The 23,538-nt window shown below is 44.5% G+C and overlaps 2 protein-coding genes across 3 annotated transcripts in view; one reads left to right on the plus strand and one right to left on the minus strand.

Moving 5' to 3' along the window:
* MCPH1 (microcephalin 1) overlaps window positions 1–23,538 on the minus strand; it is a 211,819-nt gene that overhangs the window by 81,721 nt on the left and 106,560 nt on the right.
* ANGPT2 (angiopoietin 2) overlaps window positions 1–23,538 on the plus strand; it is a 58,671-nt gene that overhangs the window by 19,828 nt on the left and 15,305 nt on the right. Inside the window, exons 2-5 of one of the 2 annotated variants that reach the window (XM_059049472.2) lie at window positions 9,823–9,978; window positions 13,426–13,547; window positions 18,066–18,298; window positions 20,258–20,388. In XM_059049472.2, the coding sequence (XP_058905455.1) occupies window positions 9,823–9,978; window positions 13,426–13,547; window positions 18,066–18,298; window positions 20,258–20,388 (642 nt within the window). The remainder of the gene's footprint in view (window positions 1–9,822; window positions 9,979–13,425; window positions 13,548–18,065; window positions 18,299–20,257; window positions 20,389–23,538) is intronic. The other variant, XM_059049473.2, reaches the window with a different exon arrangement.

Below are 23,538 nucleotides of genomic sequence, written 5' to 3' on the forward strand. Positions count from 1 at the left end.
CATTTCCTCACCACACACACACTCGGCTCTTAGAAATGTCACTCAGTGGAGAGAGTATACACATACACGCTGTATCCATTTATTCAAATCCACTGTAAAGCGGACAGAATGGTTTGGGGGCAAGAGGACATGAGCAGTTCAAAAGAGAGCTACCAGCCGTACTGAGAAAATACCGTTAAGAACACATTTTTGCTTATGGTGGGTCAGTAGTACATCATCATACACAAGGGATGGAATACTTTATCGCTGTTTTCATGCCAATCAGTCTAGTGTACTTTGGGCACCTTCCAGTAGTATCCTCGAGTTCTCTCCGTTGGAATTCTCTCCACCTTTTGCGAGCAGAGGAGATAAAGCAGCAGAGGGGCTTGGCTGGAGTCTGTTCTGCTGCTGTGCCTCGCTCAGCAGGGCGTGCAAGGCCCAGTTCTGAAATTTCTCAAGCATTCCCATCTGCATTCCCGACGCCTCCCCCCATTCTTTTAAAGAAACAACACAAGCTTCCTGCCTTCCTGATAAAAAACTAGTTTGTCTTGAACGTATCTTCAAGACAAAAATCATTTAAATTCTTTAAGTCTCTTCCCTTTCATAGCCATCGAGTATAGTAATTGTGACAGTGTACCTTTATTTCATGTTAAAAAGAAAAAACAATCTGCTTTTGCTCCAAAGATGATCACACTATCTTGTCCCTAGAAATCTACCCAGGATTTTTGCAAACCCACAGAATACAGAAAGAGCAGAAGTGGGTCAGGCATAAATGACCTTTGCGGTCTGAATACTTCATCACAGAAGTGAAAAAGTAACATTGTAAACACAATGGTAGCAAAGTCTGCAGGTAAGCACAGGGACACCAGTGCAATGGTAAGAGTCCTGGACTGGGCGTTGGGTCACCAGGGTTTTAATTTTCACTCCGCTACCAGCTGACACTGTGATCCAGGTCCTAGAATCCTCATTCATATAATGAGAAAGCTCAACGACGTTATTGATTTCCAAAGCCCTCCTCCCCACCCAGCTTTTGAAGGTCTGTCACCCCACAGCCAGGTGACAATGGATGGATATAGCGGTATCTACATTTATCTCCACACCTGAGGACATATGTACGTTTATAAATATGTATGTTCATGAATATACACGTAATGTTTCAAAGATTCTGCCTGCCGTAGAAAGACACTGAAATAATTGACTTACCTTATTTTTTTCTCGGTGCACCTTAATTTCAGACAGGCAAGAACACTTTAGTTTCATTAAAAAAGAAATCCTCAGTATACTGTAATCTAAACTAATCCAATCTTGTTCCCAGAGCTGAATTTCAACGGCTCCCATTGTAATAACTGACAATTCAGCTCCTTTTATAAAGGAGAGAATAGTCGTATGTTCCCTTTCTACCTCTGTAGGAAGCACCTCTTGCATCTCCTAGGCTGAGAACAAAATATCGCAGGCACCAGACCAATGAGGGAGTCTGCAGAGTCTTCTGTGCCGTCGGGCATTTGCTGAGGTCGAAGGGAAGTTCTCTCGATTGATTGCTCTGGCCTGCTAATGACCTTCTGTATATGGTGATCGGTGATCGGTGATCGGTGATCGTGGCCTCGGTTTTGTCTCCGGCTCCACCCTTTCTCCAATCTGTTCTAAACACTGACACTTTCAGGAGAGCTGCTTTCACGGCCGCTCTCTCAGCCACGTTACCAAACCGCACATGCCAGGGCTTTAAGCCAACGATCCCACGCGACCTGGGGCCTGGAGCCGCTCACCTTGGCCTCACCTCCCATCACGGCACAGTCAGGTCCACGGGGCCGCGGGTGAGGCTGTGCGTGCTCAGCTCTGTGAATGAGGCCCGGGGGCGCCCCCCGCTCCCAGGGAACATCCGGAGGCCACGGCCAGTGAGTGCTCCGGGCCCCCCTCTGCCAGCGGCCCCACAGGGAGCAGTCAGTGGGCTGCGGTTCCCCGGACGCCCACTTCCCGCCTGACCCCCAGCCGTGGGGACGCCGGCGCACCCGCGGGCCCCTGCGGCACAGCGCGCAGCTGGGCAGCCGGTGCCGGGGGTCGCCCTGCCCCGCGAGGGATGGGAGTGCGCTGTCTCTTGCCCCAGGAGGGAGGCTCCGAAACACATTTCCTACGGGTCCTCAGAAGGCCCTGTGCGGTTTGTTACCAGTGCCACAGCGGTGGCCAAGGGTGTCTGCGTGGGTGTCGGCTCCTCCACCCAGCTTCCCTCGCCCCTAGGCTGCTCCCGGGGACCACCTCGTAAGTAAACTTCCTGCATGCGTGCCTCTGTCTCGGGCTCCGCTTTGGGGGAAACCCAAGCTAAGGCAGCATGAGAATCAAAGGAGGTTAAACATATACATATAGATATACATAGAAAGATAGATAAGATGTAGATAGGCATTTTACAGGTGTCAGTTGCTATAACTAGCCTTGCTGTATATATAAGTGTCTATATGACCCAACAGCACCTGCTGCATTTTATTTGCTCCTTGACTTACAAGTATCTGCGAGTGCTGTGAACCGGAGCTCCAGCAGATATTTGGGTAAATATGTATGTACGTTGAGTCCTCTTAAGAGCTGTATCTTGTGTAAAACATGACCCAGACATGACCCCTTTTCCTATATGAAATGCCCAAACAAATTTATGTTGCCATACCAGCCTCATTATGCTTGCATAAATTTAAAAGGGATGCTATTGATGAAAAGTAGCCTTTTTATCAGAAGGAAATGACTGGAACATCTTGAGGGAAAAATACATTTTCCCCTTAGATTTTGGAGTGACGGTAAGGGCAACATACAAAGAGGCAAAGAGACAGTGGGTGTGATTTTTTTAAAAACCCATTAAATAATGAAAAGGAATATATAGTTACGCCTACAAATAAAAGCAAAGACGTATGACTTGATGGAGCACAGATATACTGGTGAACTCAGATTATTTACAACTTTATCTGTCCCCGGAGGACGGGGACAAGCTATGAACTTCAGTGCGGCAGCAGCTAGTGACTGCGGTGCTCTGCCTTAGCCCGTCTTCCAAGTTGACAGTCAGCACAGGGCCCGCTTTTAGTCTCTCTGTACCAGTGAAAGTAGGAACGGGGTTATCTAGACACAGGATCAGATAACAGAATGTCACTCACAAATGATAAATAGAAAAAAGTGAAAACTAGGTCAGAACAAATTAGTTACAGGAAGTGCTTGAATGATCCTCTGTGGGGTGGGGTCAACGTAGTTATGGAGGACAGAAGCAGGTATGCTTATTAACCACCCCGAAAACCTGTGCTGTCAGGGCCTTGCTTCCCTTGATATCCTGTCTGCCGGACCCTGGAGAGGACAGAAAGGGCCAGAGTGGAAGGCAAGTGGCTTTGATATGGGCTCTTCTGGGAGACGTGAATTCAAGTATGGCATCAATACAAAAAGAACACGTAAAGACTCCCCAGCTCATGGGGTATTTGAGCGTTACCTCCAAAATGTGGAGCAATGCATTTGCCCCTAGTCCCCGGCAAGGTTTGAGATGACAAAGCTTTGCCCGAGATGTGCAGCTCCCAGCCTTTCCTCCTTTAACATCTGCACCTCTCCTTAAACACTGCTGAGGACAGAACTGCTTGGGCAGTCAAATGTCCAGATTAAAAAACAAAACAAAACAAAACCTTATATGGAGGCAGAAGAAAGCCCAGTTTTGCCACTTTTCTGTCTGAAGACCTCCAAAGATGTTTTAGTTTCCTCATGACAGGGAACCAAGAATATTAGGTCATAAGCCTTCCAAACAGAATATCCCTTGATTTAATCATCTTGCGTTCACATTTCCAAACTAATTATCGGAGCAAATGTTTTGCTCGTTGTTACTAGTGTGGATGGCTGGAGAGCGGCTTCAGGATTGCTGTATCCCAAGCAAAGAAGAACGTAAACCTGTAGTATTAGGAGGTTTAAAAATCAATGAGACGGGGCTTCCCTGGTGGCGCAGCGGTTGAGAGTCTGCCTGCCGATGCGGGGGACGCGGGTTCGTGCCCCGGTCCGGGAGGATCCCACGTGCCGCGGAGCGGCTGGGCCCGTGAGCCGTGGCCGCTGAGCCTGCGCGTCCGGAGCCTGTGCTCTGCGACGGGAGAGGCCACAACGGAGAGAGGCCCGCGTACCGCAAAACAAAACAAACAAAATCAATGAGACAAAAACGAAATGTTCTTGATATCGAATCACGACACACAAGGACTTGGGGCTCTCTGAAGAGCGCGGGCAATGGTGCAGCGTCTGACTGCAGAAAGGGCGAGGCCTCCCGGCAAAGGAGATGCAGACAGAGGCCGAGGGGGGACGAAGCAGCCGACGTGGTCCGGCACAGCCGGGAGGCAGGTGAGCACAGGGCGCGAGGCAAGGAGGTCACAGGGCGCGAGGCAAGGAGGTCACAGGGCACAGGCCAGACTCTGCCTCGCAGGCGCAGGCGCAGCGCAGTACGTGAGCCGCAGGGGGGGTCAAGCCGCTCAGAGCCCCCTGACTCTCAGCTGGGATGGAGGCAGAGTTAGGGGCTGTGTCACAACCCAGCGGACGAAGCGGGGCAGACCCTGGCGGGAGGAAGGGATCGAGGCAGAGGAACTGGTGAGGTAGGAAGAAACATCCTCTTCTGGGGCCCGGGTGAGTGGAAGAGACAACAGCTACAGTGTCTTGTTTCCACGCTGAACTGCTATAGAATGAAATGTTTCCAGTGAAACCTCAAGCTATCTGTTAACCTCCTAGGGAAATGAGGTTATTCAGATGGACAAAACCTAATGAACTAACAGGCATCAGGACACAGAGCTTCGTTTAAGTAGAAGTGATCTCTCAACCAGGATCTATACAGTTGGTAAGGGACCAACATCAAAATCTTGAAGTTAGGACTGATTTTTGTATACTATCTGTGTTTTCCTTTCCCCAGCCAATTCTGGGATTACTCTCCTTTTGGTACAAAAAATGATGATGATAATCTTGGTGAAAAGGAAGATAGCCAGGGAAACATTTTAGTGTGTAATCAATCTGCCACAGTTGCTTCGTAAGTGGCCTTATTTTTCCTGTCAAATTATTTTTCCAAATGTTTGGGGGGGTAATGAAAAACCTCAGGACATATTTTACATTGAAAAAAAATATATGTCTATGTTGTGTTAAAATATTTTCTTCTGGCTGCTTGAATTTCAATGTGTTGCCAACTTTTAAAAGATGGTGTGTAGGGTGTGATTCTTTTGAGTGAATAAGAAATAATATCAAGCAAGAATCTAGGCAACTATAAGCACCGCAACAGCCTCTTACGAGGTTCATTTAAGTTGGGATAAGAACCCGAAGGAAACAGAAACAGCTCAAGGACCCACACATGGAAGCGTGCTTGGACCATTAATTAAGACGAGGACAAAATGAACGTCCACACGATCCTTTCTAACTTGTAACGGGAACCTTTCCGAGGCACTTGGACCCACAAATGAGAATCACTGCCTAATCATCTTCAGACATGAGGGCAATGTCAAACATTCCTGCAAAATATGAGTATGTGAAGCCACCCATGTGAAACGAGAAAGAACCATATCCCTCCCTGGGGAGGGCTCAAGTGTCTTGGAACTGTTTTGATAAGAGTGGCTAAGCACAAACAGCAAGGACGGGAAACATTTGCAGGAGGAGAGTGGGAGCAGGACGCTGCCAGAGAGAGGAAAGATCTCATTTGCTTCATATTCCTTCTTGTACTAAGACCTCCTTCTACTAGAGTGAACTTTCACTGGGCCGATTTCTAGATTTCTGGGTTTCAGTTGCAGACAATTAAATACAGGAGATACTAAACAGAAAGATGTTTTTAGGCAACAAACTAGAAAAGAACTAATTTGTCAACCTCAAGAGATGGAGGAATTTCAAAGCACACGTATCTGTGTGGATCAGCGAAACTGGCTTCATTTCTAGACTTGGTCTTATGCTCAGGCACGTGCAGTGATTTAGGGAAAGCCTGCGTTAAATGGGAAATTTTCACACTGTGTAATGAATGTTCAGAGTCTTTCTCTCTAAAAATTACTACTAGTCTTTGGGGTGAAAAATACCCATTTGCCGTGTTCCAGGAGATAAAAATCATCATTGGCAGTCTTCAAATCTAGGCTTGTCTATTAGTAAAAATGACCCCCTCCCCTTCCTTAACTGTGTGGTAGGTGGTCTATCTTTTTCTTTACGGCGCTGAGAAGCTTGGACATTGGAAGGCACGCTCACATCAATTTTGGGATAAACCACTTTTGGCTGTTAAATGGTAGGAAGTGCGGTATGCCCTCGGGGTTGAACTACCAGTCTGCTGCAGGCACCCCAGTCCAGAAGTGCCCATGTGAGACTGGGCGCCTGTGGTCCATGGAAAGAGACGAACACAGTAACTGAGACATGGAAACAACCAACGAACATCAACTAGAGTCACTGTGGCTGTTACTGCTGCTACCGTTTCTGGGACTAAGTATGTTCTTAGAGTACTCAACTGTCATATCACCCATCTCTCTTAAAACCTCAATTTAATTTCGCTGCGTCAAGTGTGAAAGCACAGATCTTGTTGAGAATCAACGCAAAGTATCTAATACTTGATATTCCTGTTTGTGTTTTACTTTTCTCTCAAAGATTTCAATTAGTTAGCAGTTGGGTCAGTATCATATAGGATTTCACTTTTTTTAGTTGTATATATTATGTAAAGAAACTATAAATGTATATACTATATATATCTATATACACACATCACGTGTGTACACAGATCTGTAACTTGCTTCAGTGTAAGGTTAACCTCCTCCCCGCAACATACCAGATACATGTACTTTCACACACACATAACTCGTACACAGACTTTTGTCATCCTGAAAAGCTGAAAAAATAGTGACTTAAAAAGCATTCATATTCTATTCTTTTCAAGCTTAGAGAACGATATGGCCATAAAGTTAAGAAATTTTATTTTTAAAAATTGGGTCTTTTATGTCTTAAAGTTCTGGAGTCTAATTTTAAATTGGAACTTGGCTTTAAAATGTCAAATTATACACAATCCTCTCCCGTGTCTTGTTGATTTGTAACAGCATTTGAGTCATCAGTCCGACGGTCGGGTTTGAGGATGATGAAGGATTCATTTCCCTTCTAGTTATGCGAGTTAGAGCGAAGCGAGACAGAACCGTCCTTATTTAGCTCTTAAGCACTCAAATCAACAAGAAGATTAAGACTTACTTCTACTAGTTTGTAACTTACTACTTCAGAGTATGTACTTAAACCAAACCCCAGCTTAAGTATATCTTCAATGGTTCGAAACTTCCCAGAATAAGTCTTTCTAAATATTATCTTTGCTGGGTGTTAAGAGTAACTAAGACAACTCTTCTGGATGACTTACATAGCTTTAACTTTAACCTCAAAAATTCCATTATTCCCATGGTAGTGAGAGAGAGAGAGGGAGAGAGAGAGGGAGGGAGCAGACAGACAGGGAGGGAGGGAGGGAGAAATTACAAACTTCTACCCATGAGCTGTTTTATATCATGTACTTAAATTGTAAAAAGTTACAATTTTTAAAAGGCGGGGGAAAGGAAAAAGGAAAGAATGAATGAAGAAAGAAAGACCACAACCGCCAAAAGGCCTGAGCTAGTTAATAAAAGGGTAACAAGGGTCATCACACTTCAGATTATATGAAGTCCGTATTAGACGTGTCTGCTGGGCTGCCAAGTGGTAGTACCTGATTTTGTCCTACGGTGGTCTTTTCTATTTTGACCACTTCTCATATCGAGAAGTACAGGCTTCAACTACAAGATTTTACAAATGATCAGGGTTCTAGTAATTGCCAGGTTTCATGCTACATTTGATCTGCCCAAGCCAAGGGCGAACCAGGGGGTGACTGTGCACCATCGAGACAACCAGCACGGAGGGAGACGGGCAGTGCGTGGGATGGAGCTGATGCAAACCGGCATGGAGACAGTACCCCTCCAGCCCTCACACTAACCCCGAGCCTGCGCCACCACTCAGGACACAGTGTGTAAGCTGTACCAACAAAGACGCCCTTGACTGTCGGGGGAAACTCGACCTTGTCCGCTCCATTTTCTCACTCTTAGAGGCAGAAGCATAGAATTACTCAGGGGTTAACACTTTAGGAGAAATAAGGTTTGATGACGAGCTCTAGGAATGGTTTCTCTGCAGAGAATGATGAGCTGTAAAGAAAGGCACTATACGCAGATTTTGTTTTTAAATAAGCAGTTTTATAATCAACTTTCAATTATCTAATTTAATAAAAAAATTTTTTTGAGTTATAACTATGTGAAAAAGAAATGAAAATAAAAATAAGGTTTCTGGGGCTTCCCTGGTGGCGCAGCGGTTGAGAGCCTGCCTGCCGATGCGGGGGACGCGGGTTCGTGCCCCGGTCCGGGAAGGTCCCACGTGCCGCGGAGCGGCTGGGCCCGTGAGCCATGGCCGCTGAGCCTGCGCGTCCGGAGCCTGTGCTCCGCAACGGGAGAGGCCACAACTGTGAGAGGCCCGCGTACCGCAGAAAAAAAAAAAAAATTTAATTTTAAGTACCTAGAGTTATACATGCACAATGCCTTTAAAAGCAGAGCTTAATTAATCCTTAAAACACTCCTCTGACCAAACTGAAACCCTATTGTATATACGAGGAACTGTGCCCCCCCCCCAAAGTTGAGCGACTTACCTAGAGTCCAAGGAAAATAGGGGAGCAGGTGTGCACAGCCTGAAGCCCACATGTTCCTTCCCATACACCTGGCTGGCCTGCATTTGTATTTTTTTTTTAATTAATTTATTTATTTTTGGCTGCATTGGGTCTTCATTGCAGCGTGTGGGCTTTCTCTAGTTGCGGCCAGTGGAGGGCTACTTTTTGTTGCGGTGCACGGGCTTCTCATTGCGGTGGTTCCTCTTGTTGTGGAGCACGGGCTCTAGGCGTGCGGGCTTCAGTAGTTGTGGCTTGCGGGCTCAGTAGTTGTGGCGCCCGGGCTTAGTTGCTCTGCGGCACGTGGGATCCTCCCGGACCAGGGCTCGAACCCGTGTCCCCTGCATCGGCAGGTGGATTCTTGACCACTGCGCCACCAGGGAAGTCCCTGCATTTGCACTTGACTGTATATTTTTACTGCCAAAGACACAGGCACCTATACCCATGGCAGTGAACTAGCTTGCTGACGCTCTTGCATGTAAGCGAGTGTTAAGATGAGCAGGCATGCCCTTGGTCCATGGGAGAAGAACGAGTCCTGATGGTCATGGGAGATAACGAACAGACTAGACTAGGATTAAGTCTGCCTGATAGAGAAAATGACGAGACCGTGCAAAATGCACACGTTGGGAGAACTTAGCAGGTCGAATGTGTGATGACCTCAGTAGGAGGGAAGGTAGGGGGTGGTCGCTGAAGAATGTGGCCCTGAGTCACCGGGAAAATCCAAAGGTGCGTCCCTCCTCATACTCCATCTCAGAGAGTCTTCCGAAGCCCGTATTTTGAGAAGCCGCAAGTCTAGAAAGTGGTAGAAAGAGTGATGCCTCTTCGTACCAGATTTCCACTTCCTGCGTAACGTGGATGCGACACGGCGAAATCCTGGTGGCCCTTCCTGCCGCGTGGCACGGCCATCTGCCCACCCCTGAGCTGTGGTCTTACCACCTCCCTGGCCTGTGTGCACTTCTAGGGCTGTCTAAACCCTCTGTCCCCCACACACGCTGTTACTGGGCTGCCAGATTTTGAATGAACACAAAACCACACTGTCTTTTACTGCTAGTGATAAGAAAACCCCAGCAAGATGGCAAAGTCAGAGCAAAAGGCACAAGACTTCCAAGAGGTGCTTTAACAGACAGGGAAACTAATTAGGGATAAGGTTTCTGATCATTCGACTCATGACCGTCTTCCTGACACTTGTTCTTTTCTAGCTTGAGAATTACATCCAGGACAACATGAAGAAAGAAATGGTGGAGATCCAACAGAACGCAGTGCAGAACCAGACCGCCGTGATGATAGAAATAGGAACCAACCTGCTAAATCAAACCGCGGAGCAGACCCGGAAGTTAACTGACGTTGAAGCCCAAGTAAGTAGTGAAAGAGGAAACGCAGAGCGGCCCAGCCAGACAAGTGCTGGTGCAAAATCGTTACCCAGTGCAACAAGGGAAAGGCGGAGAAACCGCGAGGATAGCGGAAAACAGGATGAATTGAAAAGAAATTAAGGATTTGTGTCTAGATAAGAGATTTAAAATCAGGAAATATATTTTCATTTTTACTACTGAAGCTACATTACCTTTATTCTACTGAGGACATACCAACCATTTTCATGTGATGCACACTTGACTACAAGAGACATGTTCCTCTGCCTCACTGGTATTTCCTGGACTTGAGATAAACTTTCCATTTGTGAGCCCTTCACTTTTTTTGTGCATCTGAGACATGAAAAGCACTGAGGCAGAGTGCTAGAAGCTTTGTGCTTAACCCTAACTCTTGAGTTAAGTTGAAAGCTAAGTCTCACAGGACTGCCAAAACAACTTGTGGTGTGTGTGTGTACAATTTGTGGTGTGAATTTATGGAGAGAGAAGCAAAGAGAAGAGCAGGAGGAAGTGGCTGAGGACAGAGAGTGTTTAGCCATCAGCCCAGAGCCTTGAGTTCCGTGATTAACCGGACGCACGAGTCTCAACAAGGCACGAGCCTTCCCTGGCCTCCGAGGCTGTGACTATGAAATGGGGGCACTGGCCAGGTGACTGACTGTCAAGTTCCCTTTTAGCTTTCAGATTCCATGAGCTATCAGTTAATAGTAGTAGGAAAGAAGAATATGAAATACGAAAATATTAGAAGAATAACAGCAAAACATTAAAACAAAATGCATCTGGAGCCATGCTGAGGTGACAAACAATATGTAACCCAGTAAGAAGAGTCCGGGTGGAGATAAAGTGCTGCTGGGCGGATTTACGGAGATGCTTCAAGTTCAAGCCTTGTCATCGGTGAAATGGCCTTCTGGGTCCTAACCCTAGCTTCTTTATAGTCTTATGAAGTTAGTGTCTTCCTACCCTGCGTTATAAATAATGCTCAAAAAAACCCCCCCAAAACCAAACAAACGTAGATTTAATTGTAAACGGTCCCCATGACATATTACTCTTATGTGCTCCTAAAGCTAAAAGACCAAGAAATGCCAAACATCAGTCAGGAGGGGATAAGAAATAAGGGAAACGATAAGCCTTCCAACTGTAATAAGCCCACGTTGAGAAGGGCACCAGCATTCTTTCATTGTCTCTCTGAGAACTACTGGATAAGGTAGAGAGAACAGCAGGGGGGTGGTAGGAGAATAAAAGATTTTTATCTGAATATAGAATAAGAAGTTATTTGCTTACCGCATCTTTCTATAACATCAGAGCAGTTTAGGACAAATATAAATATCTTACACAACAGGGCACAAGGTACTGAAAATTGTAATCCTCAGAGGTAATAAAATCCAAAAAGGAGAAGACACAAAAATCTAAAAGTAAATGTATCAATATATCCATTGTCAATTATTAGAATAAATCAGTAATGTTTAGGTCACATCCCACCTTTGGGTAGTAAAACTGATGAGCAATTAATCCCTTCAAAAAGCTGTCCTGAGGCTTCCCCGGTGGCGCAGCGGTTGAGAGTCGGCCTGCCGAGGCGGGGGACGCGGGTTCGTGCCCCGGTCCGGGAGGATCCCACGTGCCGCGGGGCGGCTGGGCCCGTGGGCCGTGGCCGCTGAGCCTGCGCGTCCGGAGCCTGTGCTCCGCCACGGGAGAGGCCGCAACGGTGAGAGGCCCGCGTACCGCAAAAAAAAAAAAAAAAAAAAAAAATAGAAAGCTGTCCTGGAAGAATAACATTGCCTATGGTTCAGATAAGAGAAATAAACAAGTATAAGATACAGAGCAATGATGTAACTCTTTGCCACCCTGTGTTAAGTTAGGCTCACTAGCATTTAATGAGGTTTTGCTGGGTCACACGATATAAAAAAATCTGCTGTGAAACTAGGTATCACCTGATCCAGGATAACAGGAAAATAGGAAGATGGCTGGAAAGAAAACAGCCTATAATGTCCAACTGAAGACATGAAGATGGCGGAGCCCAAGCAAGGACATCAAGGGACCGAATTAGGTACCAGCTTACTTAAGGCGTCTGCTGGGCAGTTACTGTGTGAAATGGGTTAAATGCAAACATGAAAACTTCCGACATGAAGATTCTTCTGGCCTGTCCGGGTGTCACACCATTAAACCAGACTGTGAGGGGTGGCTGCAGGCCTGAGCACCCCGAGAGAACAGACAACCACGTGGCCTGGGTAACTTCGAGTCAGCCGCAGCCGCAGGCCTTCGGAAAAGTGGTGGACAATATCGCAGCTGGGCCTGGGCCTGGGCGGGTCAGGGCCCACACGCCATCCTCCCGACCCTGCCCCCACTGAGCCCATTTTATAGCTCTTAGGAGCTAAATAAAAGACCGAGTTTCCAGGTCCTTCTATCAATAACCACCACAGGATGCCTGGGCCCACAGAAGATGTAGGCCACATCTATATTCCGGGTGTTCATATTAAATCACACCCTGAGGTTGGCCTGTGCCTTTACTCACGCGCGGAAGGGTTCATGGTATGATGGCATCCAGCTTTGACTAAGGACCAGACCGTCCCTAAACCTGCACGGTGGGGCCGGGCTGCCGCTTTCATGAATGACACAGACCCTGAGCAAACAATGCTTCTTTCAAGGACCCTCATTCTGGGCAACAATTCTGCCTGACACTTAGCACATGATGCCACATCCTGAGTAACTATGACACAGAGGATGTGAGTCATGGACTCTTCCTGCTAAAACGCAGCCAAACGCGAAAGAATTCATTCTTTAGGTTGTTTGAACACAATGGGAACAGAGATACTGCACGTGGCCTATGTCAGAAAGGCCCACAAAGCAAAACTGAGCTCCTGCTTCATACTGATGTTCTTGTCTCCTGATGGGTTTACATGATTTTTAAAATAGGAAAAAGAGCAGTGGAAAAGGCGGGGGGCGGAAGAAGAAAGAAAGACTAAACAAGTGAATACAAACACGGAAATGCTGGGCTAGAAATGAGCTGCGTTCTTATAGAATGAAGTATGTGACTTCTGAACACTTTGTCTACTGGCAGATGTGAGAACAGCATTTTGTCTTGAGCAGAGGAAAAGCTTCTTTTCATTTATCAACAACTTCTGATATATTAAACATGACCATTTTATACTCTCAATTATCTCACTGTGTGAAATGGTAAAACATGGCAGAACAAGAAAATGAACATTATTTGACACAAACACCATCGCTCAGAACTATTAAACCCTTTCCAAAATACATGATGAAAAAAATGTTTAACACACTCTGATGTAATCCAGCACAACAAGCCTTTTCTGAAAATGAAAAATATGCCAAATTAAGATGCTTGGGTAAGTAAGTAACATTTTAGTTATGTTTTCCTATAATTTAGATAACTTTATGTCTAATTAAAAAATAATACATAGGAATTTTATTTGTTACATTTAGGTATTAAATCAGACAACAAGACTTGAACTTCAGCTTCTGGAACATTCCCTATCTACAAACAAATTGGAAAAACAGATTTTGGATCAGACCAGTGAAATAAACAAACTCCAAGATAAGAACAGGTAATAAAAATACAAAGAAATGTATAATCCAGCACTGTACACTTTCTAGATATGAAAACCTATTTCATATGACTATTAATTATAAGCGTGGCTTCCAAAATGCTGAATTTCTTAACGTATAGTACAAGGATCAGAAACCTTGTGAGGGAAAGGTAGGGAGAGGGTTTGGAGAAAAATACTGGAAGGGCATCACCTTCTAAAACAGTCCTCAACTTTGTTTTTTTGTTTGTTTGTTTGTTTTGCGGTACGCGGGCCTCTCACTGTTGTGGCCTCTCCCGTTGCGGAGCACAGGCTCCGGACGCGCAGGCTCAGCGGCCACGGCGCACGGGCCCAGCCGCTCCGCGGCACGTGGGATCCTCCCGGACCAGGGCACGAACCTGCGTCCCCTGCGTCGGCAGGCGGACCCTCAACCACTGCGCCACCAGGGAAGCCCCTCAACTTTGTTTTTTAATCCTCTGGCCCCTTAAAGATTCTCTTACACTAATCCTCCGAATTCTACCTCCATATTATACATGGATCTATGGAAAACTACTGCCAGAGTTGTGCAGTAAAAGTCACACTGGCTGGGGCATTTTGATATTAACTTTACCAAGTTCTTTGCCTCTGAGGACCTAGTTTATTCCAATGCAAAACGGTCTACAGCAGGAAAACTACACTTTATTGTAAACCAATGCACATTTCATGATGCAGTATTTACTCTTACAGCGTATGATAAAAGTAAAAACAAAAGTTAATACTAAATATGGTTATATTAATATCTAAATAAATATTTTAAAATCCCAAGAAAACCAACACAAAAACTAAGATTATGGATGACCAGTGGGGATGGTTTTCATAGGTTTATTCCAGGTGGGGACATATGAGGATAATTCTTTTCACATTCCAGGTGTGCTTACCTCCTTGTTTCTAATCGGGATGTGTACACATGGCGTGGAGAATGGTCAGGCAACAACACACTCTAATTCACAATTAAATAATATTCTTTACTCTTAACCAAAAATGACTGTAAGCTTATTGTCTTATAATCATTCTTTCCTGTTCATCAAGAACTAAGCTGAAACAATTCTTCTGTTCTTTGAGTAACAAGTTAGACTCATGATTGATTTAGGGTTTTGAAAAGCAAGTAGATTGTTCTTCCAAATATTTTAACGTTTCAAATTTTTCTCTTCTGCAAAGTAATAAAGAAAAGTCTGAGACCAATAAGTGAGATATAACAGTCTCTCTAGTTTCACGTTGTTAAAATGGCCTTATTTAATGTTCTTTTGAGTGGGCCGCTTTATGCTGGACGCCCTGGTACTGGACACGGTTCCCACCTTAGTTTTCTAAGTTAGTACGCGGGGATGCTAAAATGACCACTTACACACGTCAGTCACGTTTCCCAGGCACCATCTTTGTAAACTTTTGTCAAATTGTATGGCCCTTTGCCTAAAAACGTGTGCACCTTATTCCCAAGTCAAGACACACTGCTTAATATTTTCATTTACCACAAGGTGCAAACTTTCCTATACAAAGTCAACTTGAATTGCTGTGAAAAACAGCTGACAACTTGCACTACGTTTTTTGATCATCCACGATGTGATGCAATTCCTTGGTATGTTAGAGCTTTACAATGTACAAAATAGTGACGGCAACCACACAGAAATCTGCTGTGCTTCCTGATGATTCTTGCTGAAATGATCCTTCACATTTTTTCCTCCTTAATCCTTCACAATTTTTCCCAGGTTAATTGACATCTGACCGGTAATGTGCTTCTCCAATAATTTCACTCCATTTTTATATGAAATTATATTTAAACACCCCAACATTTTCTCTGTAAAACCACCTTGTCGAATAAACACCTCTAACAAACGAAAATCCTACATGACTTGCAGCACCGAAGCACCACAACGTGGACAGCCAACATCTAACTCGGACTGGAGTTGCACAAGAACTGTTTCTGAGTGACCTGCCATCGTGCAGACACTGAAAGGCGTGGCTTTTATCAGCTGACTTATAAAACCCGTGTGTAACAAATCTAAATCTATACCTGCGGGAAGAATCATCATTTTAGCAGCTGCAGAAATCACGCTCTCTTTTGTCACAAATATGAAATGAAATGGCAATAATAATGTTTTTTTTCATCAACAACTGTAAGTAAATAAAAGTAAGAAAATTGTGCTGATGATTCTACATCTTTCAGCGAGTTGGGCTACTGTTTTCAGGTGCCTTAACTTTTGACCAGCCCAAGATTTCATCTGCAGGAACATCATTACAAAAATAGGTGAACGTGGTGCACGTTTGACAAACCACATTTTAAATTAGCTTCAATAATTCCCCCAATGTACAACTGTCTTCTTCATGGAACAGTTTCCAATGAAGTCAAAGTACTTATTAGAGTCAACATTTTTCTGAAAATGGCCACTATAACACTTTTTGATTCACCAGCTGAAGTTGAAAATTACTATGCCTTTTTCATCTTATCATCCTTTTTTTTTTTTTTTCCTTCTAAAATAAGTGCCTGATTTAGGGGCTACTCGTACCAGTTCAGTTAAACTGTGACATTGTTATATGATTATTGTTATTGAAAACTGTTGTCACTGACACTGTCCCCTTCTGAAGAGAGGCAGTAAAACCTCATAAAAGAAACACGATTCAGCCTTGATGTTTCCACCAACAAGGATATTTCCCCACATTTCTCAACAGACCATGAATTATGTTAATACAAAGTTAAGCTGTGCCCAAGTCCAACTGTTATGGTGATGATCTAATTGATCATCCTGTATCAGAAATTCAAGTAAGATGCTAATAAGCAAAGTGTCAGGCAATGCAGGCATTCTCCACCCTGTCCCCCCCCACCTCCCATCACCCGTCAACACTGACCACGGCATTGGCTGCGCCGCACAAAGTTCTTGCTGTGAGTTTATGCTCTATCCTCATCTGTTTTATCCCGCTTATTTAATTTCCTTTTAGTAGAAAAAAGAGAAAAGCTCATTGCAACCCACTAAATTGATTGCACAAGCCAGTAACAGGTCCAGATGAGCATCTTGCAAAACGCTGCCCTAAACTCTGGTCTCTGAGACTCCTCACAGCCTTAAATGCAATGATACCTGGTGCTGGTCACAACCAGCGTGGTCCGGAATGACCCGACGCTGGGCTTGACTCTTCAGTACCTGCTCGTATTTCATCTTAAGATTAACTCTTTTAGATCAGGATGTGACGGACCTCTGGACTTGGGAGAAAGAAACAACTTTTTTTTGTTTTAATATCCATCCCAGAGTCTTCACACTCTGGACTGTGTGATCATCACATCTTTCTTTTATGCCGCTTCACAGAATATTCAAGACAACAAAAGATTGGCTGGATAACCAATTTCAGCAGCATCACTTTGAAGGCAGTACAGATGAGTGATTTTAAAACGTCCGCACGTTCTATGTTAATTGTCTAGGTGAAGCATTGTACGAGTATTTCCTACTACCTGTACGCTGATGGTCCTAGAAATGATTCTAGGTAGAAAAGAAAAAAATTATGCATTTATTTTTAGGTTACCCTTCTGCTTATGGTAAGTCATCTTGGTTTTTAGATCAGTGAAAGTGATACACAAGTTAAAAAATATAAGTTAGCTGATATCAGTAAAAATATTAAGAAATAAGAGTTGAAACAGTGGATATGGTGCAACTGATGAAAGTCGAAAGCAAATGTCTGCATCACGGTAACGGATTATTTCTTGACTTGGTACTTTGACAGTATACTTATTGTCACACACTGGTTTACAATGACTATTGGACTGGGATAAATTTAAGAGCTGCAACTGTATTTCGGATAATAACAATGATTAATACTGACTGTTAATGCTCACAGGTAAGACCTGTAATGGGTAGTGTGTCCCTTGGCTGCGTAATGTCGTTTCCAGGGTAAAAGGTTCAGAAAATGTTACTGCCCCCCAAAAGGAACAATAGACCCATGGATTGTGTGAACTCGAAGGGGTCTCAGAGAGCATCATCTAATCTAATGCCTTCACTACGGATAGAGATTTATTTCTGTAGGTGGACTTTCCCTTAGACAGATATACACCTGAGATCCAAGGAGGGGATGGTCTGCCCCAGGTAACCCAGGGGGTCACGTGCAGAGGCAAGGTTCTCAGCCCGGGGCTCTCCCCACTGACCCACGGGTGTTCCCAAACCAAGGGCACCCTGTCACTGTCCACATTCCTCTTCAGCGGAACCGTGGTCTTCAAATGCACTGCATGCGGTAACTTCTAGTTATGAACCTTGCATTTTCACTGGGGTACTTTCTCCTCATGTCATATCTATGTCCTCTATCTGATCTCAGCAAGTTTGAGAGCTTCTTCAGGGCTGTGGCAACATCTTGTTACTTTATAACTCCTTTAACATCTTAACAGAGTGCCTTGGAGAAGCAGAAATTCAATAAATATAAACGATCGTATAAGGATTATGAAACTGATTGGCTGTTTACAAAGCACTTGGCTTTGATGGTGATCAGAAAACCCTTCACTAACTAACAATTATTTCCCTTTACAAGTTTCCTGGAAAAGAAAGTTCTAGATATGGAAGACAATCACATAGTTCAACTTCGGTCAATCAAAGAAGAGAAAGATCAGCTCCAGGTGTTAGTATCCAAGCAAAATTCCATCATTGAAGAACTAGAAAAACAACTGGTGACGGCCACGGTGAATAACTCAGTTCTCCAAAAGCAGCAACATGACCTGATGGAGACAGTTCATAACTTACTGACTATGATATCGACGTCAAACTGTAAGTAACGTTTACATATAAGTTTTTCTTCAGTTTTATCTACCGGTAGTTGACAAACTACCGGTAGATAAATTTCAAAATTCTAAAGAAGACTCTCATCTTTCAGAAAAAGCACACTTCTCTTACATATTTCATATGAATGCTTTATAGGGTCTCAATATGGAATCGATTAAAAAGGAGGAAGAGGGGAAGGGGAATATATATCTATACTAATTATTATGAGGCAAACCAACCCAAACATACTTTTGTCCATGGGCTCAGAGAGTCTACTTTTAGTTAGTTCCATTGCTAACTAGATGTTTGGGGCTGGGTAAGTTACTAAACCATAGTGGACATTTTCTTTTTATTTTTTAAGAGGGAGAAACAATCCTAGGCCCGTAGGGTTGTTGTAAAGATTAAATGAGATAATATCGGTACTTGCAGTAACTGGCAAAAGATTGGTACCCAAGAAATGCCAGTTTCCTTCTCTCACCACATCTTTAATTACATCTTGCCTTCCTTATTCCTGTTTGACCTTTCAACGTCTCTTCGATATTAGAGGGAAGAAGGGATGCATCTTCAGTCATTAACTAGAGACACGATACACAACCCGTGTGGTATTTTTCAGTTTTTTTGTTTTCTTTCTTAAACATTGGGTCTAGTTCTTCTATGGTCTGTTTCATAGTGTCCTTTCAACTGTATTCTTTTGACACAGATGCACTTTACATATGATTCATGTAGATACCCTGTCCACCTCCATAAGAAATACGTTCTCACATTTTCCTTGACTCATACGGTTATCCCCACTTTAATTACAGAAACATTTAAACAAGGTTTCTACTTAAAACAAGGAAGCAAACAAACAAAAACAGTAGCACAACCTCGTGCTAAGCAGCAGATTTCACGCCAGGTGGCCAGTTTGCAGCGTGTGCCTTCCAACTACGGTTTCACTCTCTCATAATTAAAAAAAAAAAAAAAAAAAATCATATATTTTTCTCACATTCAGAGAAAAGGAAAAGACAATTATCTGATGTCTGGTGGGACCGAGACAGTGTGAGAGATTAGCTTGGATGGGCCAAAGTAGAGAAAAGCACGGAGCTCAGACCCTGGCAGAACAAATGAGCACAGGAGAAAGGGCACCAGAAGAGGCTTCGCCCGTCCCGTGTGCTTCCGGCGGGTGTGCAGACGGGAGCCCCCACCCGTGATGCCTGCCTCGCCACCTGGTCCAGACACCGAGGCTTTTGTCCGTCTCTAGAATGACGTACAAATACATACCTGCCAGAATACGTACACACAAACGCTTTTTCAGTGTGGCAAAGAAGGGATTGGGAAGTCTAAACGTTGAGAGCAGAATAAAAATTTGGAAGAATTTCATAGTCCTAGACTTTTTAGACTTAAAAGGAAGAATTTCAAAGATGCAGATAAATAAACGTTAGGTTCCTCTTTAACGCAAGCTACCAAGAGACGGTTGCTAAAAATCCAAAGAGTACTATACGTCTTCACCCAATGGTCTAAAGAAATGTATAAAGACTTGGCCTCGGATACACAGAAAGAAAGGAAAACAATCCACACCACTGCCTAGATAGGACGTGGCTAGTGGGCTATGGATGCAGCCACTGTAGAGCCAACACTATTTTTAGGTACATGCTTTTTTATTCTTCTGTAATAACTTTATCTGATTCTACTCAAGATGGAAGATTTTTTTAAAAGTAATCGTTTATTAAGGCTGATTGTGAAGTACTTGCATTACATACAGCTGATGAGAAGAAAAAGGAAGTATGGATTATTGGTAACAGTCTTGGAGAGTTAACACGAAACAGGCTGAAAGAGTCACTTTTGAAAGGCTAAAATACTAGCATCTCCCTTTTACGTATTGTAAGAATTCAAATGTGATCAAACTTAGCAAATGAGTGCATCTCGAAATAACATACTTTTATCTTTTCACGAACTCCTTTTAAAAGCTTTCCTATTTTTAAAAAGCAGCTAAGCACGCCCTCATTGCTAAGGAAGAACAGATCGTCTTCAGAGACTGCGCGGAAGCGCTCAAATCAGGACTGACCGCCAGCGGCGTCTACACGCTGACGTTCCCTAACTCCACGGAGGAGATCAAGGTAAGGCGCTATCTCCCATTTTCACCTCCCTGGCTTGAAGCAAGCCGTTTTAGAAGTGGGGCAACTGCAGACATAGGTCCCACACCCCGGACGCATCCCAGGTCCACTCGGAGCAAAGCAAGAAACACCGACACACGTAAAGGTCTCACCAAGGGCTCCGAGCCCAGCCACCGGGCACAGAGCACTGACGATGCATGTGAACGATGTAGAAATATCTATCTTATTATATGTGTCTACCCAATATACAAGATAATCTACTTATTTTCTCCTTGCATTTGGCTTAGTCATGCAGTGTCAGCTGTTTGCCTTGAAGTGTCAGGCTCGCGTCATTAACTTTCAAGAAAATGTCTTCCAAAATACCAGAGTTCGGATACCCATAGTTTATGTTTCAATGGTTATTTCAAGCAGCAATGGTATTCCATCCAAAAAACAAAAGGCTTGTTCTGCTTGCAACTGAAACAGTCACACAAAATTTCTCTTTGAGACAGCCATGGCACCTGGATGTGCAGAAGTGATTTATACTCATTTCCATTTCACCAAACAGAAATATAAAAAGACGTGGCCGCAGCAGTAGAGGTTTAATAAAGTTAATACTTTTAAACTGCTTGGTCAGAGACATCCTGAAGTGAAATTGGCTTTTCCCCCCCAAACTCCACGTGTACGACTGAGGAACACAGTGACTCCGGCATGGTTTGCCCTGTTAGTTCATTCTAGCGCGCCGGCAGTTTCACCCGCTAGTGCTTTTGTGCCATCAGTGCAAATGCTGTCACAGCCCCAAAGGCCAAGGACATGGTTATGGAGACAGTTCCGACTCTTTGGACTTGCTGCAGGGGGCCCACGGCTTCCGTGGGTGGGCCATTCTTACCCCATCTGATGGGCTGGAAGACTTAAATCACACCATCAATGAGAGCAGGTCACTTTCTTTCCAAGTACCTGGAGTTTCCTTCAAGGTGGAAGCTCATTAGTGAACCAAGAATCAGAATTTACCATCAGGAGAAGCTAGTGTACAGCTCAACTCGGTTTTTCTTGGATATTCTGGATTTCTCAGGGAACATGCCTCCTGAACTTGCTTTGGGAGATGTTAAGCTTTAGATGAGGGGGAAAAAAAAAGTCACTTCCCCGGGGAATATTTCATTGTGGCTTTGATAAGGCACAACAACATTACAGGAGAATCAGTGTGAAGTGTCATGTAACGCTGGGATGACTGTGTAGGTTAAATGCCTGTAAATATGTTTACGTCGAACTGCAAAAGCAGCTACACATTGAATGAACAGAAACACTTACAGAAAAGGCACTTGATGCTGTTATCAACATGGAAATTTTAAAGGCTCCTGAAAGTAGCATCTCTTTGAACTCAGCGTTTTCCTCAGTATTTCACGTGGTAATAAAGGAAAACACTTTAAAAATACAAACAAGGGCATAAAGACGTGGAGTTTCAAACAGTAACATACACTTGATTTTGAATTTAAACGATAAATATTCGATTTCCCTTGAATAATAGCACAATATTCTTGTGCTATTATTCACGATAAGACTTTGCAAAGAAATCTTTCTAATTCATTCACGCTGCTTTAAATCAACCTTGAAAATCAGTTAATGTCCCTAGCACCCTAAAAGCAGCGCATTAGGGGGAGAAAAAACCCAAATATTCTGTTGCAGATGAAAAAGTAATGAGCAGACTCTATACTAAGCCCTTCCGTCCCCTTTGCCAGCTCTTTGCATGCTATCGTCTGTCGCTAGATGTTGGTCTGTTCTTGGTCTGGAGGTAAGGGGACGGGAGTGACGTGAGGAGGGAGAGGATGGAGGGTAAAGTGGGAGTGCTCCCTGGTGCAGACCCAGAGGACCGTGAGCTTCCCACTGCTGTGTGACATTCCCTGCCGTAGTGCGTGTCCCTGCCCCAGCTCGCGGTACCAACCCCAAGGGCCTCACTGCCGGGAGAACGAGAAGATACACAGCTCTGGGGTGATGCGGTCTCAGGCCACGGCTGGAAACATTCGGATGTATATACGCCTTTTACACATACGCGGTGAAAACAACTCATTGACACAGCGGGGAACAACCGTCTTTGAAGCCCCAATTTTTTCATCTCTAAAATATATGGTCCAGATGAGTTACCTCTGGATCCCCTTCCGGACTTCAGACTCCATAATTCAATCCGAGGAAGCCCGACAGACTTGGGTGTAAATTCTGACTCTGCCAATGCGTGCCTCTCAGCGAGTCACTGAACCTGCGTGGGGGGGCTTCCGCTTCGTGATCTGCGACGTGACGCGATGTCCCCTGTCTTAGCGAGCGGTTTCGGGCTGATGACGGAGGTGAGCACCCCGGACAGGGCCCGGGGCTTTGCCAACAGCCAAGGAGTGTGAGACAGCCTCTCTGGGGGCCAGGGCAGCCGAGCTTGGCCTGCTTCATCTAGTTCAAGGAAAGAACGTTCAACAGATCTCTGCGCAGATCTTTCCCAAAGAGGCCTAAATATCAGTTCAACTTTATTCTTGAAGAATTCATTAGTGTTTTGTACGAGAGAGACATTGCAAGATGGCATTTATCAGAAGCATTAGGGTTACATTTTTGCTACTTAGAGACATAATAGTTTCCTTCCCTAAATTTCCCAGGATACCTGACTCCTAATGTTGATCTCTTTGCTCTTTTTTCTTTTCTTTTTTTTTTCTTTTTTGCGGTACGCGGGCCTCTCACTGTCGTGGCCTCTCCCGTTGCGGAGCACAGGCTCCGGACGCACAGGCTCAGCGGCCATGGCTCACGGGCCCAGCCGCTCCGCGGCACGTGGGATCCTCCCGGACCGGGGCGCGAACCCGCGTCCCCTGCATCGGCAGGCGGACTCTCAACCTCTGCGCCTCCAGCGAAGCCCTGTTTGCTCTTTAGTCACTCATTCACCATGGCCTCAGAGCTGAGGCATGACATTTAAATCAAGTGCTATTTGCTGAGAGAAATCAAGCTTTAGAGCGAGATATCAGGTCCCTGGACCACGCCAGGGTGTGCTCATCAAAAGTATCAAACGCCCTCAGGTTTGCTGTAACTTAGCAGTGAGGTCACGGGCATTGTCAGAGGACTTCGGCTTCTCCGACCCTGACATAATCTACTTCATCATTTTCAGCCGTACCTTCTGGCTACTTGGGGAACTCTACTTGGACACCG

Source organism: Kogia breviceps, chromosome 20, assembly GCF_026419965.1.
Source record: "Kogia breviceps isolate mKogBre1 chromosome 20, mKogBre1 haplotype 1, whole genome shotgun sequence".
Taxonomy (NCBI): Eukaryota; Metazoa; Chordata; class Mammalia; order Artiodactyla; family Physeteridae; genus Kogia; species Kogia breviceps.